This window comes from Camellia sinensis, chromosome 4, assembly GCF_055761805.1.
Source record: "Camellia sinensis isolate YWXY chromosome 4, ASM5576180v1, whole genome shotgun sequence".
In the NCBI taxonomy this organism is placed as follows: domain Eukaryota; kingdom Viridiplantae; phylum Streptophyta; class Magnoliopsida; order Ericales; family Theaceae; genus Camellia; species Camellia sinensis.
In genome coordinates, this window is record NC_138964.1 from 137,784,809 (window position 1) to 137,799,977 (window position 15,169).

Sequence of the window (15,169 nt, forward strand, 5' to 3'; positions counted from 1 at the left end):
CACAATGCAATAAATAGATGTGAAGATTCACGTTAATTCTAATATGATCATACATATAATTAATATATAATATGAATATTAATATATATAGTCAACCACAGTAAACATAGGACATAATTTGAACATTCACATTTATTGAACACAAATTAAGATGTGAACATTCAAACAACTTTAACATAAGAAAACAGATGTGAATGTTCATAGTTTATATTGTTTAGCACACGCAACACATCAACACCAAATATACCATCAAAACACATAGGTGTGTAAGAAAGTATATCATTGATTTATATATATGTTGTCAAGTGTTTTCAACTACAAGTTATCAAAGTTACAAAAAAACCAAAAAAAATATTAACAATAACAACAACAACAACTAGCATTGTATTTTGGTATAGCCAGTGTATGGTGGACAACCCCAACCATCGAACAACAGAGTTTGCCTCAAGTAGTCCAGCTGAAGATCTGAGAACTTGGTGTTTCTCATCAGTTTTACTAAACCTGTAATGTTTGATTGATAATTGACATGCCGCATGTCGATGTGGGTGTTGCTCTCTAGAGACATGCTCTCTTCTTTGACATGACACTCCTCCCTCTTCCTCTTTGGGCAAAATTTAGATGCAACATCTATTACATGGGCATGCACAAATAGTGAGTATTTATATGAACATTAAATTTGATTTCAATAGAATTGGTAGGGTAGGCATGCATATTAACATCAGCACATCATCAGTCAGTGTGGATGTTCATATTCAACGATATTCATATAAGTAAAAGCAACAAAGTGCTATTTAGGTAACAAACATAGTAATATGAACATTCACATCATTGGAGATGTGAATATTCACATTACTACTAGGGTACAAATAGTAGTGGTCACGCCGAATGTTAATATTTATACATCCATATAATATGAGGTATGTCTATGTGTATAGAAGAAAATGTTAAAATTCACATCAACATATGGTTACAACAATGCACAGTACGACAATGATTATGTGTACACATTTATAAGTAAATAGCACCAATATGAATATTCATAGTGGCTATAAACAACCAAACAATATGACAACATCACCCATTCATTAACCACAAATCACATATTTTCAATGTACACAACTGTGATGTGAATATTAAGTGGACAAATATAAACAACATTAATGTTCACAATGTCAAGTTTCACATTAAAATTGAACTACAAGTAGAAGAAATATTTTTATTTGGGGATTTGCTTGACACAATGTTCACAATCATGTAACAAATTTATTAAAGACATGGTCCCATGTGAATGTTGACATCATACAAACAACAACAACAATATCCGAAACAATGACAATTTTTTATTTTCTAAGAAAAGCAACAAATTTGAGAGTTTACATCATTGCAACAATACCACCAACAATAAAAAGAGAGAAAATAACAACAAAATCATGAACAATAAGGACCAAAAATAACAATGGCAACATGTGCGAAAGTTTGCATTAGGACAAAAAAAAATGTAATTTGATTACACAAAAAAAGGGGAAAAAATGTGCTTACATCTGGTCCCCATGTAGATTTGATACACTCTGATATATGTGAATGTTCATAGCGTTGTTTCTTCTTCGTTGGAGTATGGTTCCAGTCGCCGACGACACTTCGATGACGGTGGAACAGTAGGAGAACGGAAAGACGCAAACGGTGGGTCGATTTCGCGACGACAACGGTGATTCGATGTGAACTTCCAATCGCTGGCGACGACGAGAGGATGGCAGGATAGTGGACGAAGCACAGTGTGTGTATGTAAAGATTAATGTGTGTAGATACAACCATGAACAACATTCAAGAACATGCGAATGTTAACCCAAACAGATCAAATATAGTTTCAAACATGGAATACAAAAGTGATATGTTTCCTCTAAACACAGTGATGAATGTTCACAAAGTGTCTAATCAATTTATACATGTTATAAATGTTCACAACATAATTATATATAACAACAATAGCTGACACAAGCAAGTTGGACCATGATTCTTTTTTTTTATCAACCTCAAAATTGAAATACAGTTTCAAATATGGAATAACAAAAGTGATATGTTTCCTCTAAACATAGTGGTAAATGTTCACAAAGTGTCTAATCAATTTACACATGTCATGAATGCTCACAACATAATTATATATGACAACAACATCTGACACAAGCAAGTTGGACCATGATTCTTTGTTTTCATGTGAATGGTCACTATAGTTAATAACAACAATATTAGTGGCAGGAACAACAATAATATGAAATTCCACACATTGCATGAATAGAAACATGGGATATATGTAGAAGTTCATATTGGTACAATTTGAATAGGACATTCACATAATTAAAACATAAAACACCAAGAACATCTACAATAATTGGTTTGGCCCAACATATTGACTTCGATGTGAATGTCTACTACTATTAACATCAATAATATTAGGGGCAAGAACAATAATAATATGAAGTTTACACATTGTAAGAATAAAAACAGACACTATTGTGGAAGTTCATATTGGTTCAATTTCAATAGGAAATTCACATGATTGAAACATACAACAACAATAACAATAACATCTGAAACAATTTGCTTGGCCTAACATTTTCAATTCCATATGAATGCTCACAGCTTTTAACACAACGTAATAGCTAGTGCAATATTTCTGGGTGAAAAAATCCATATAATTAGGAATTGGGATTGAGGGGTTCACATTCATGATTAGGGCATAAACAATAACAATATGAAGTTTCACACATTGTATGAACAATAATATCATTTGTAAAAGTTCACAATGTTGTATTTTAAAGAAGAGATTTAGGGTTTACCCACAAGATTGGTGAGATTACTTACGTTTTTTGCCCATATCGACGATTGGATTGTCACAAATGATCGTCGATAGTGATTTTGACGAAGATAAAACTTCAGGATGTTCAACAATGGTGATTTCCATGATTCTAGCGATAGACGGTGCAGGGATGACGAAGAAGATGATGAGACACTGCGACGATGGAACAATGAGAGGCGTGTGGGTGTTGACGCGATATGGAATACAGTTTTGGATTTTTGAAAAGGTGAAAATACTGTGCGTGATTTTCTGCAGAATGAGAGGGGAAGAGGACAGACAATTATTTGATTCAAAGTATGCGGGTGTTTGTGTCAGGGTGTTTTGGTCTTCTACTATGTAATAGGACCTAATGGAATAATAAAAAATAAAAAATTCTATTTTCACACACATAGTGTAGACGCGCCCGCGTGGGGCCTTCGTGCTACAGTTCGGACTCGATTTTTGTCACGGTTCTTAATCTAAACCAAAGAGTCCAAATCCGGTAAATTGTTTTGTGAAAAACAGATTTTTAGAAAAGAAGTGTCAAACATGGACTGCTTTGCCAGATACAGAGTCGCCACCTAAATATTTTATTTTGGGAAATTTAGGAAACCCTGACTCGGTGCCAAAGGCCACGTGTCCGTCATCACCAAAGTTGCCTCGGCTCGGGAACTTGGGTACGATTGGGGAAGGTCAGCTATGAGCACCCCCTCTCGCCCGATCAAAGATCGGCCTCTACTAACCGTGATATTTTGTTTTGAAAGCATTATGTGTTCTTATTCCGGTTATTAGCCTAGAATTACTATGTTATGCGCACAGCAAACAAATATAGACCAAATCGCCTAAATTGGAATAAAACATTTCATGTTTGTTTTAAAAATGGTTTGCTACTCGCGAGTAGGCTAAAATGCAGATTTTGCCACCCTCAAGTGGGCTTTAGAAAAGATGGTTTTGCCACTATCTAGTGGACTTACAACTCACAGTTTTAATGCATTATTCCAATTTAGGTAATTCAACCTCCATCCACAGGCATTCAGGCAGTTATATCACATAAGCAGCTAGTCTCATGGTAGTTATGCTATCATGGCAACATTCACACACGTGTGGCATGCTAAAGCCTAAAAGCTTACTTAGTACTCCAAGCCAAAACAAAAACCAATTAGTAATCATGTGCATGATCCTAGTTCATGTTAAGATGGCTAATGCAACACATGCAAAATGCAACTAAGATAGGCTCGGCTAATCTACAATGACATGTGAGATGTTACAACTAACACGTATTCAATTTGGATTTGAAGTACAAATGCAGTTAGAATGATGCGCCGAGCCCAGTGCATGCAAAACGAATGAATTGATGCAAACATGCTATCGTACTGTATGCTAATTGAAACATGCTCTAGACTAACCATTGAAAGCTAGTAATATAAAATGGAAGAAAGACGTGGGGTTGGAAGACATGCACATACGCATGCACACTTATTACAATTGCCCTCGCTTGGAGGGTCCGAATAAATATTACAGTCCGAATCAATAATACTAAATTAATCATTACAGAATTTCTAATTAATTAACAAATTGAATGCAGAAAGAAGGTGGCCACAGCCCTGCCTCGGGATGCGTGAATGATGCATGCTTGACTCGTTTCGCCTGAAAACTTGTTGCCATAGCCTTGTTGCCTTTGTTTACACTGTCCTGCCCTTTTAAAAATTCTGAAAGTCTCCAGAACTACTTTGAATCATTCCCTGAGTATTCTGGGATGCCACCGGCCAGAACAAAATGCCACCGGCCATCGGAATGGGATTATCGGCCAAATATTATTCTCTCGGTCAAACACGTTCTGCTGGTCGGCACCTAACACTGCCAGCCGGCCAATTCTTTCTGCTGAAACCTGCAGCTGACAGTAGCCGAGGGCAAATAGTGTATGGCATGGAATTTTCGAGCAAATGTGAGCATGGCCACATTCCCTATCATGCAATGGACTCAAGGGAGCATGGCCCTCGACCCTTGGGTCATCAATTGCATATTTCGATGCGTGATGGCCTAACATGCCAAGTTAGCAAATCAATGTCAATGTATGCAACAAACAAATGAAAGCTTCATGCCCTATCATGTAGGGATCAAGGGCGTCGGCGACCGAGGATCGAAGCGCGTTACGTCACTTTGAGTACGAACGCACCTCATCCCTCGTGCTTGGTTTGACACCCCAAACCAAGCAAAAATGTAATGCATGGATGCAATATGGCTCGAGTATGCAAAATGACTCAAGCTAGCAAAGCATGTCAAATGTAAACACCAACCAAACATGCAAATATGCAATGTGCTAAGTATGCAATGTTACAATGCTACCTAGATAGACAACTAGGCAAAATGATAATCATGTAATAATGCATTAACTACAATGATGCAACAATCATGCAATGTGATGATCATACTACAAGACACAAATGCATGGACTTACACTAGGATGGAGGGACCTCAGCCACACCCCAAAACAGTGGCCAAAGGTGCTAAAATGATGGTGCCAATATGTAAGACAAGCATGCAAACCAATGGGCCTAAGACCAAGGCATAAAAGCCAACTTTTAAGCGCACTTAAAAGAAGACAAACATGGATATTAGGCCAACAAAATAAGAGCTATGGCATGTTAGAATGAGCACCAAAACCCACTTAGATGGCATCCCAAATGTCTAAACATGGTGGCAAACAGAATGACCAACTCTTGAGGCACAAAACTACAACACTTCAAAGCATTGAAAGAGAGCCAAATGCAAGTGTAAGACCACATTACATGGATTGAAATATGATCTCAAATGATGCCAAATTATGGGAATAAGCCAAGTAAAGCATGCTAGTGACCCACACACCCAAGGCTCTCAAGCCAAAATGCATGGTGGCTATATCAAACATGGAAAATATGATCAAATCAGCACCTAACAGACCTTTATCATGATAAATAATGACCAAAAGCTTCACAAAGCTAGGTAGAAATATGCAAGCATGAGGGTTTAATGGCTAGGTGCATTTCTAGGCAAAATGGGGGAATACAAAGCAAGTGTATTAAGCATGGGACAGGCCATTAATCCGACCAAAAATAGAGACATATTATGACCAAACAACACGTAAAAACCTCTGAAATGGAACCAAAAACAACCAAGCACATATGCTACCCTTATGAGGCCAAAGCATGCACAAATGAGACACAAAGGGGAGAGGGGTGTCCCTCCCCTATGAAAGACCTCAAGCCCCCTTCTTCACCATTGAAAATCCACTGGATTTCAGAGGTGAGAAGGTCAACACACAATAGTGACCAAAGCTTAGTAAAGAGAGCACCAAAAGGGCCAAACAAGGCCTTAGAGGGGGGGTCGACCCCCAATACGAAAACAACCTTAATGAAGTATCTTAAGCATGCAAATATAAGACTTTTTTCAGTTATACACAAAGTCTAAAACAGTAAGCAAGATAGGTAAAAGACTAGTGCAAGATTGGGGAATATAAAGTAAAAGTGTTACTCTTGGAGAATCCTTGAAGAATAGCAAATGCAGCCTTATTCTTCTGATCGAAACCAGTCCAAAACCTCAAGAACAAACCCTCAATGCCTCCCAAAGTCGAAGTATGGTGTAATAGTGTGTGTTTTAATGCAATACTATGAACTAAACACACTTTTAGGCTATAGAACACACACAAAATGAAGAGAGAGAGGGAGATATAGAGAGAGAGGATGATATATCAGATATATGTATGTATTAGGTCTGGATTTTCTGAACCAAAACAAAGAAGAGAGGAGGGGCTCTTATAAAGACCAAGGGAAAGGCTAAGCTTCCAAGAGAAGCTATCCTAAAGGGTCAAGGCTTCTAAGGGAAGCTAAGCAAATGGTGCAAGGCTTCCTTAGGAAGCTGGGATAGGTGTCCAAGCTTCTTGAGGAAGCTAAGACAAAGGTCCAAGCTTCCTCAAGAAGCTAGACCAAAAAGGTGCAAAATGGGCAAAACAGCCACACTCGTGCATGGACAGCCAGGTTTGTGCACTCCAGCTGGCACAGCTGGCATGTGTTATTCCTGAAAAAGGAGAAAAAGTGATACCGGCCAGAAAATGAGGCCACCGGCCAAATAAAGTGCCGGTCGACCACTCATATTGCCGACCGGCCAATGGACTATTTCATCAATGGCCGGTATCAAGAAGACACGGCCGGTGGCCTCAAACCACGGCCGGTGGGTCTCAGGGGGGGCTAACAAGCCACTCCCTGTCTCAGAAACAAAAACACAAGTGTTTGGTGCAAAACCAACCACAGAACAGTCAAGTTGAGAGATCCTGAAGTAAGGCACGTAGCCGAGACCTCCGGAAACTCAAAACAAACACGAGCATGGATGATCACTGAGTGTTCAAACGGTGACGTCCAAGTCTTGAGGACGGTCAAAAATGGGGTGTCTACACATAGTTACCTCAGTGCACATCTTTTCTCAGTGCACCCACTTAGTGGTTTGATTATTAATTTTGTTTTCATTTCACACACCAATTATACCAATCATACCATTAACTCATATATTGCACACACACCATCTTAACACTCTTTCTACACACTAACCCTTTTTCCACACACCTTAACCCTCATCCTCCATTCGATTTCAATTTTGACTTTGTTATATTTTGATTTTGATTTCAATCTCAATATCAAGATGATCCATGAATAACTTCTAATGTGTTAGGTGTTGGTTGGTGAAGTTGGGTTTATTGTTTGCATTTTGTTCGTGAGTCTCTCCGGTAATGGCGAGTCTTTGCCATGGTCATAGTGCTCCGGACGTGTGATAATAGAGATACTATGGTGAAGGTTTGTTGGCTTGCCTTTCAACGCAAGTATATGTCGTGGGTTGTTTTGAAAGCTCGGATTTACGAAGGTGGGTATGTATTTGTTCAGTTAGTGCTAGTGGTGTGATGGGTTGTGCCCAAATATGTTTTGTTTCTACCTCCGGTGATTGCAGTTCAGGCGATCTGGCTCCAGGTTACTGTTGGGTGTGGATGACGATTTTGTAGAGTTTCGTCAACAGTGTTGGGTTCACCAGTTGCGTTCTATTCGTGAGTTTCTCCGGCAATGACGAGTCTTTGCCATGGTCAAGGTGCTCTGGATGGATTGTTCTATGATGATGATCTAGGTATAATTGATAATGATGTGAAGATGATACAATAAGACCTGATTTATTAGAAGTAGAATTGACCTCACAGTTTCTCTTAAGTGCAATAAGACATGATTTATTAGTGCAATTGATAATGATGAAGTTGTGAACATGTTTGAAGAGCTGGCAAGGTATTGATGATGATGAAGTTATGGTTTAGTTTTTTTTTTTTTATTTAAAAAGTGTATATTGAGATTTCTTTATTTTAAAGGAGGTGTATAGAGAATATTTTCTTATAATATTATGTGTGTTGGTGGGTGTCCATTATAGTAATTTTAGTTTATGATATAATTATCATTAAAATAATATTTTATTAAATATATACACTGAGATAACTAGATGTGTATAAATAGAATTTCTCATAAAAAACATTATGAGTTTGATGGAATAAGACTGAGAGTAGATTCACTAAAAAAAAAGCTCTCAACAATTTATATTTAAGATTTATTGATGTTTCAGCCATGATTTTTTTTCTTTTAAAAATAATTAAGTAAAGAGTATTTGTAATACAGCTCTGCTACAGAACCCGAAAGGGTTTCGAGCCAAATTTGGCTCGAATTTGAGAAGGAGGAGGAATAAGAAGAAGAAGAAGAAGAAGAGAATGAGGAAGAAGAGAAGGAGAAGCAGAACTGGAGGGGGCCCTAAAAATAGGGCTGGAGGCGGAGGGAGGCGAAGGTGGAGGCGGGCGGAGGCAGAGGTAGAGGCGGAGGCGGGCGGAGGCAGAGGCGACGATCGGCCGACGACCGATGAGCTGCGACGATTGGCCGACGAGCGACGACGAGCTCCCACCTCTCCCCTCTGTTTCTCTCTCTCGCCTCTGCTTCTCAGGTTCAAAACGAAGAAGAAGAAGAAGAAAACAAAGAAGAGGAAGAAAAGAAAAAGAAAAAGAAAAAAAAAATCAAAACCCAAAACGACGTCGTTTTAAATTTTGAGCCAAATTCGACCCATTAATTTCGAGCTCTCAAACATTATTCTTTGTAATATTGAAAAAGAAAATTGCCTCACCTTAGTAGGGTGACCTCCACGAGCTCACTATTTTTTGATTGGTCCATATATTTTTATTTTCTTAAATTACAGTCCTTTTACGTACATAATAGTACACGTAGAGAGAGAGAAACCCTAGGAAGGTCGACAATGGCGAGTTTGGAGGACATTCCTTCAGTAGATCTCATGACCGAGCTCTTGCGTCGCATGAAGTGTTCTACCAAACCAGACAAACGCCTCATTCTCGTCGGTAATCATTTCTTCTCTCTCTCTCTCTCTCTCTCTCTCTCTCTCTCTCTCTATGTATATATATATATGCTTGTATTTATGTAGACATACATATATCTCAATTTTTTATTTATTTATTTATTTTTTGAGTTTGAAATTCCATTACACAAGTTTAGATCAGAAATTTTACTGTTTTTTTGAAATTGGGGTTTGTACTATCATGTTTAAGGGTTCCTTTGCTAATTCTGTTATGGAATTGAGTGTTGGGGTTGGTGTTGTGTGCTAATCAGTGGCAGATCAGGGAATTCTGCCTTTGTCAATGAAGTCCTTGTATTTGTTCCAGCAAAAGGGTACTTCAGGGCTGTGTTTGGATCATGTGTTTGGATAGAGATTTGGAAAGGGACAGAGATAAGTGAAATTTGAATAAAATATAACTGCATTTCACCTACTTTATCCTCTCTCTTTCCAAATCTCTACCCAAATCTATGATTTAAATACTGCCAAAACTTTTTTCCTAATTCCTTGAAAATAGATTTATGGCTACAATTTTCAGTTAAAATTACAATTTTATTTTTATTTTTATTTTCATAATTGTTATCTTAGATATTAGTTTTTAAGTAGTTCAAAATATTTGAAATGTCAAAAAATTATTGAGGTATAAAAAGATAATTTACTTAGATATTGACCAAAATTTTAGTTGATTCAAATTATTAGACTGGGTTTTAGTTTAATTTGTTATGAAAATATGTAATCTTCACTTTAAGAATTTCTTGAATAGGATATGGTCCTTACTAGGCACTTTTTTCCTTTTGTGTTTCCCCCCTAGTTTGTCGGGTGCGGGTGCGGGGTGGGGGTGGGGGAGAAAGGGTTAATTAAATTAATGATCAAAACATTTGATATTTGATGTATTTTCTATTACCTAAACCATATTATTCTTTTTGGTTTGTTTGTTTCAGCAATATTTGTTAATAACTATATGGCTCACTCTGTACAAAACTGTATTGGTCGTATGTTGGGCTGCCCACTTTGCTGCTGCCACTCCACTACTATATAGTTATTAGCATGCCTACTGAGTTATTTAGGAAAAATTATGATTCAACTTGTATTGGGGATCTTCAATTTTGTGACTTTTGAGTTTAGAGAAAGAAATCTCATCTTTGATACTTTTTTTATTTATTTTGGTTGGGAGGGTTTGATTTTTTATTTGGTATGGAATCCTTCCTTCTATATTATGATTTATGAGAAAAAAAAAAAAAAAAGAAATCCCTTTAGGGATTTTTTTTTTTTTTTTTTGTGAATATTTTTTGGAACTATGGAATGAGTTTTATTTTGTTTTGAAGGAACATTCGGAGCAACAGTACTATTTAGTGGCACCCTATTGTTTGTGAATTATTCCCAGATTTAAGTGATAAAATTTATTTTAAAGAGGATTGTACTGTAATAATCTGGAAAACCGTACACCAGTTTGTTTCTTTCAACCCAAAAGAAACTCAAATTTATAACAATTGGTGCAGTTTTTCACATTTTAAAGTTGAAGTGTCTCGAAGCTGCCTGGGAATCCCTGATTGCATATATTCTGTTCACCTGATTATTGTGGCGTTCATTTTCGTTAAAGTTTTAAATTTGACAGGCCCACCTGGATCTGGAAAAGGTACCCAATCACCAATTATTAAGGATGAGTACTGCTTATGCCACTTGGCTACTGGTGATATGCTAAGGGCTGCTGTTGCTGCTAAAACTCCTCTTGGGATTATGGCCAAAGAGGCTATGGACAAGGTAAGTTTCATGTTCCGTGGTCGCATAAATTTGTAATACAGCTACCTTGAATTCTTCTTAGCCTATATTGTTTTTCTAATTTTTGTTCAGGGAGAACTTGTTTCCGATGACTTAGTTGTTGGGATAATCGATGAAGCTTTGAAAAAGCCTTCGTGTCAAAAGGGTTTCATCCTTGATGGATTTCCAAGGACTGTGGTCCAAGCACAGAAGGTCTTGCCTTAGTTTGAGATATGGATATTGGATTAATTTCTTTGATTGCCATATTTTTTCTTTTCTCATTATGTTTTCATACTTGTGTGTTCCAAACCATGCCTTTGTTTTCATTCTATGCAGCTTGATGAGATGCTTGAAAAACATGGGGCTAAGGTTGATAAGGTCCTCAACTTTGCAATTGATGATGCAATCTTGGAGGAGAGGATTACTGGTCGCTGGATCCACCCTTCGAGTGGTCGGTCCTACCACACAAAATTTGCACCTCCTAAAGTTCCTGGTGTAGATGATGTAAGACTTAATGTTCGCCATTTCTCTGTTTGTTCATGATATGTTTATGGCACTTTAGCTCGGCACCATATACAATCTTCCAAATACATGTATATTTATTTCACTTAACATATTGGAGTTTTGTCTCTCTTTTACTGCCTCTGGCTGGTTTAATCTGCAATTCTTCCTGATTTTCTGAACAAACTGCACCATTTGTTATCAGAATCTTACGATTTGCGATTCGATTCACTATTCGATTCGCATTTTTTGGAAAATCGATACGAATCTATGGGTGAATCTATTTTGAAGTGAATCGCTACTAAATCGCATGATTCACTATTGATTCACAAATCAATTTACTTTTTACGACTTATGCAATTCTTAAAACTATCATGACTGACATATTTTGATTCATTTTTTCGCTGACATAATACAACTTCTAATAATGTGTAGTACAAAAATAACCAACATCTATACATGATTTGTTGTTATTTCAGAAATCAGGAGTTTTCAATAGGATCAAATCAAATTCAGTCATACCTAATATGTTTTTAACCCTTCTTATTTTTTTTCCCTTAAAAGAAATTATGATGCATGATGCATCTTTTAAAGATGTTCAAGGTTAAAGTAACTTGCAATGTAAATTATCTATTGTTATTTTATTGAAATAAATACATTTCAATATTCCATGGGTGGGGTAATATTGAAGTAGAAAATAAGGATGTATGCTTATTATGAAATATCAATATCGGTGATAAGTTATTGTTACTTAAAAATTGAGAGTTTGTCTTTGTTTATTTTCTTTATTAAGAATGGTTGATGAGCAATATCAAAAAAAAGAAACATGTATGATGGTGATCTTACATAGGAACATGTGTTAACTTTTTACCTTTTAGACCATGTAATCATCATTCAAATCACTATTTCATTGATTTAAGTCTAAATATTTTATATTTATAAGATATATTTAACATCCAAGCATATAGATAAATTTTTTGAAGTAATTTAAAAAAAGTGACCGAATCTTTACGATTCATGATTCGATTTGATTCGCAATTCGGTACAAGACCATTTCGATTCACGATTTGACAACTATGGCTGCACCTTTGTTTCATGTTTTGTCAAGTGGTCGATGATTTTATTGTAATGGATTTTCCTTTTTCTTTTTTACTTTTTGAAGGTCACGGGAGAACCTTTGATTCAACGGAAAGATGATAATGCAGCTGTTCTCAAATCAAGGTTGGAAGCATTTCATAAACAAACTGAACCGGTATGTTTTCTTTTGTCAGTTCATTTCCGCTGATTATGAATTGGATCTTGTAATTGCTTTGTTGGATAAAAGAATAGAAGATAATTTTTTAGTGTAAATGTCCGTGAATGTTATATATCGATATAAATACGCGTATTTATACAAGAGTTTTTTTTTTTTTTTATTATTTAAAGTACCTGATGAGGAAGTCCATCTTGAAGTTTTTCTCCTTGTCTAATGTGAAAGGTTATAAAGTTGCAGCATGGGATTTTTATTTTTTATTTTATTTTATTTATTTTTTGATTTTTAATGCCCAATTATCTTCCATAACATTTGAAAACGACGTTGTGTGGAGAGCTGTATAGTTCAACATGGTGGAAGATAGTTTTTGATGTTTGGCTTTTTAATTTTCCGCATGGGCTACCTTTCAGGGCCCACATTTTAGTAGTCTAGCAGTTGCTATGACTGCTCATTGTCTTCTATTTCCACCTATTATAGTTTGCCATATATCTAGTGTTTTATTGGTTATATGGATTTCAAGTAATGTGGAAATGGAGCAGGAAAGAGAACATGACATGCCACATTCAGGTTTGTGATATGTAAGGGTTAAATATAAAGATCACATGATTGGTGTGTGTTAAGGTAGATCTAAATGCAATTAGGGTTACTTTCACTTTTGAAAACAACCTATTGAACTGTGTAAAGTAATGTACCATTGGCCTATTTTTCAATTATGGTCAGTTCTATTATATCTTTTGGTATTGCATTTTGGCCTGTGGATGTATTACTCTATTTCTTGGAACAAGCCATTGGATCATAACATGGTTTTATGTTTCAGTAACTTAAAATTGATATTATAACGTATGCGATGTTCACCTCTTTATATTGGCCGATTTTATGATATTATTATTCTTTGGATAATATGATGGCCTTTGAGTGGCATCCATTAGAATTTAGAGCTGCTAAGGATAAGTTATGGAGGACCTTTTAGGCTTCTTGGAAATTAAGTCGGTGGCTCTTTTGGCCCTTTGCCATTAGGGGTGGCATAGGAGAGTTGGGGCACAGAGGATGGAATTAGAAATAACCTAGGCAAGGCAGGTTTCCTGACTGGGCTGCTGTAAAATATTTGAATGATACTAGTGGCATGCAAAACCACTTTAAAATAATAAATTGTTATAACCCACCAAAAATGCGTCTATTGGTACGTACATAGCAGTGTGCTAAAAGAGGATGGTGGGTAACCTTCAAATAGACGCGCAAGTCCTCCATACTCGGACAGTTCAAGTGCACTGAGCACAATTTGTACTCTAGTCCAGCTAGGGTGTCCCGTTCCCAGAACGATAGATATTTATATTGAAGACCCATTTGATTTGTGCTGGGATGAATAAACTTGAACATGATATAAGCAAACAATTGTAGATTGCAGCCCTGACATCAATAAGGAGATACTTCACATTAAATACACAAATGCCAGATTCGTTTGTGTCGTCGTTTATGCCGAGTGAAAGGCAACTATGAAATTTCAGATGATGGGTTATATTGAGGCCATCTGATTGCACTTAACTATAGCTATATGAATGTCCCTCTCTTGGCTATATTCGCTGAATGATGGGTCAACCTGTATCATATGCTAACCTCCTTGCGCTTGTTTTTTGCTTTCCTGGTTGGGTTTTTCTGTGTTGGTTACTTGTTATTGGTGTTTTATTCATGATACCTTTATGGAGTTGGATCTTTGAGCTCCTGTTCCACATTATATCCAAGTCTGCCATTGATTTTGTAACCAATATTCTGAAATTTTGGGATGCAGGTAATTGATTACTATACCAAGAAGAGTATTGTTGCAAATCTTCATGCAGAGAAACCCCCAAAGGATGTCACTGCTGAGGTTCAGAAGGTGCTCTCATGAAAAGACAATTTTATTAACTTGAAAGTGGATTAAACATTTGAGATTTGAAAGATTTTTCACTCATATGTATTTTTCCTATATTGTTAGATCACTGACCCACAGGCGTTTCATTTTGCTTTACTCAACTGTATGCACCGGCTTTTGTCAGCCCTCGAATTTGATTTGAGTTATAATAAAAGTTTTACGGATGTCAGTGAGATTTTTTTTTTTTTTTTTATGTTTGAAAATGGATTCAGCTGCAGAATTTGGTATGAGTTTCTGTAGACTATAGTGGTCCCCTTTCATTCAATATTTCAAGGTGTAAATGATTGGGAGATACGATTTGACAGTAAACATTATCATGGCCACAGAAAATTATCCTGCCCTCCTGGGCAATGTACCAACGATTTCCGAAGTACCACGATCAGTCACAACAGCATAATTTCAAGGTGTGTTCTTGCAAAAATGGTAAGGTCATTGCACTTTCTTAGGTACTCAATACACGCAAGTGGGTCTTGGATCATCTATTCAATTCATTAGTGAATTTCGTGCGAGTCCCACCACTTGT

At 36.6% G+C, this 15,169-nt stretch overlaps 1 protein-coding gene across 2 annotated transcripts; it reads left to right on the top strand.

Moving 5' to 3' along the window:
* Positions 1-9,032: 9,032 nt before the first annotated feature.
* LOC114316170 (adenylate kinase 4) lies at positions 9,033-14,819 on the top strand. 2 transcript variants are annotated; one of them, XM_082922534.1, is made up of 6 exons: positions 9,033-9,233; positions 10,842-10,987; positions 11,078-11,197; positions 11,321-11,488; positions 12,648-12,737; positions 14,524-14,819. In XM_082922534.1, exons 1-6 carry the CDS (start codon positions 9,134-9,136, stop codon positions 14,620-14,622), a joined length of 723 nt encoding a protein of 240 aa, XP_082778660.1. In that variant the 5' UTR covers positions 9,033-9,133; the 3' UTR covers positions 14,623-14,819. The 2 variants fall into 2 exon arrangements, with proteins under 2 accessions (XP_082778660.1, XP_082778659.1); XM_082922533.1 differs by having other exon boundaries at positions 9,059-9,233; positions 10,827-10,987.
* The last annotated feature ends 350 nt before the right edge of the window (positions 14,820-15,169 follow it).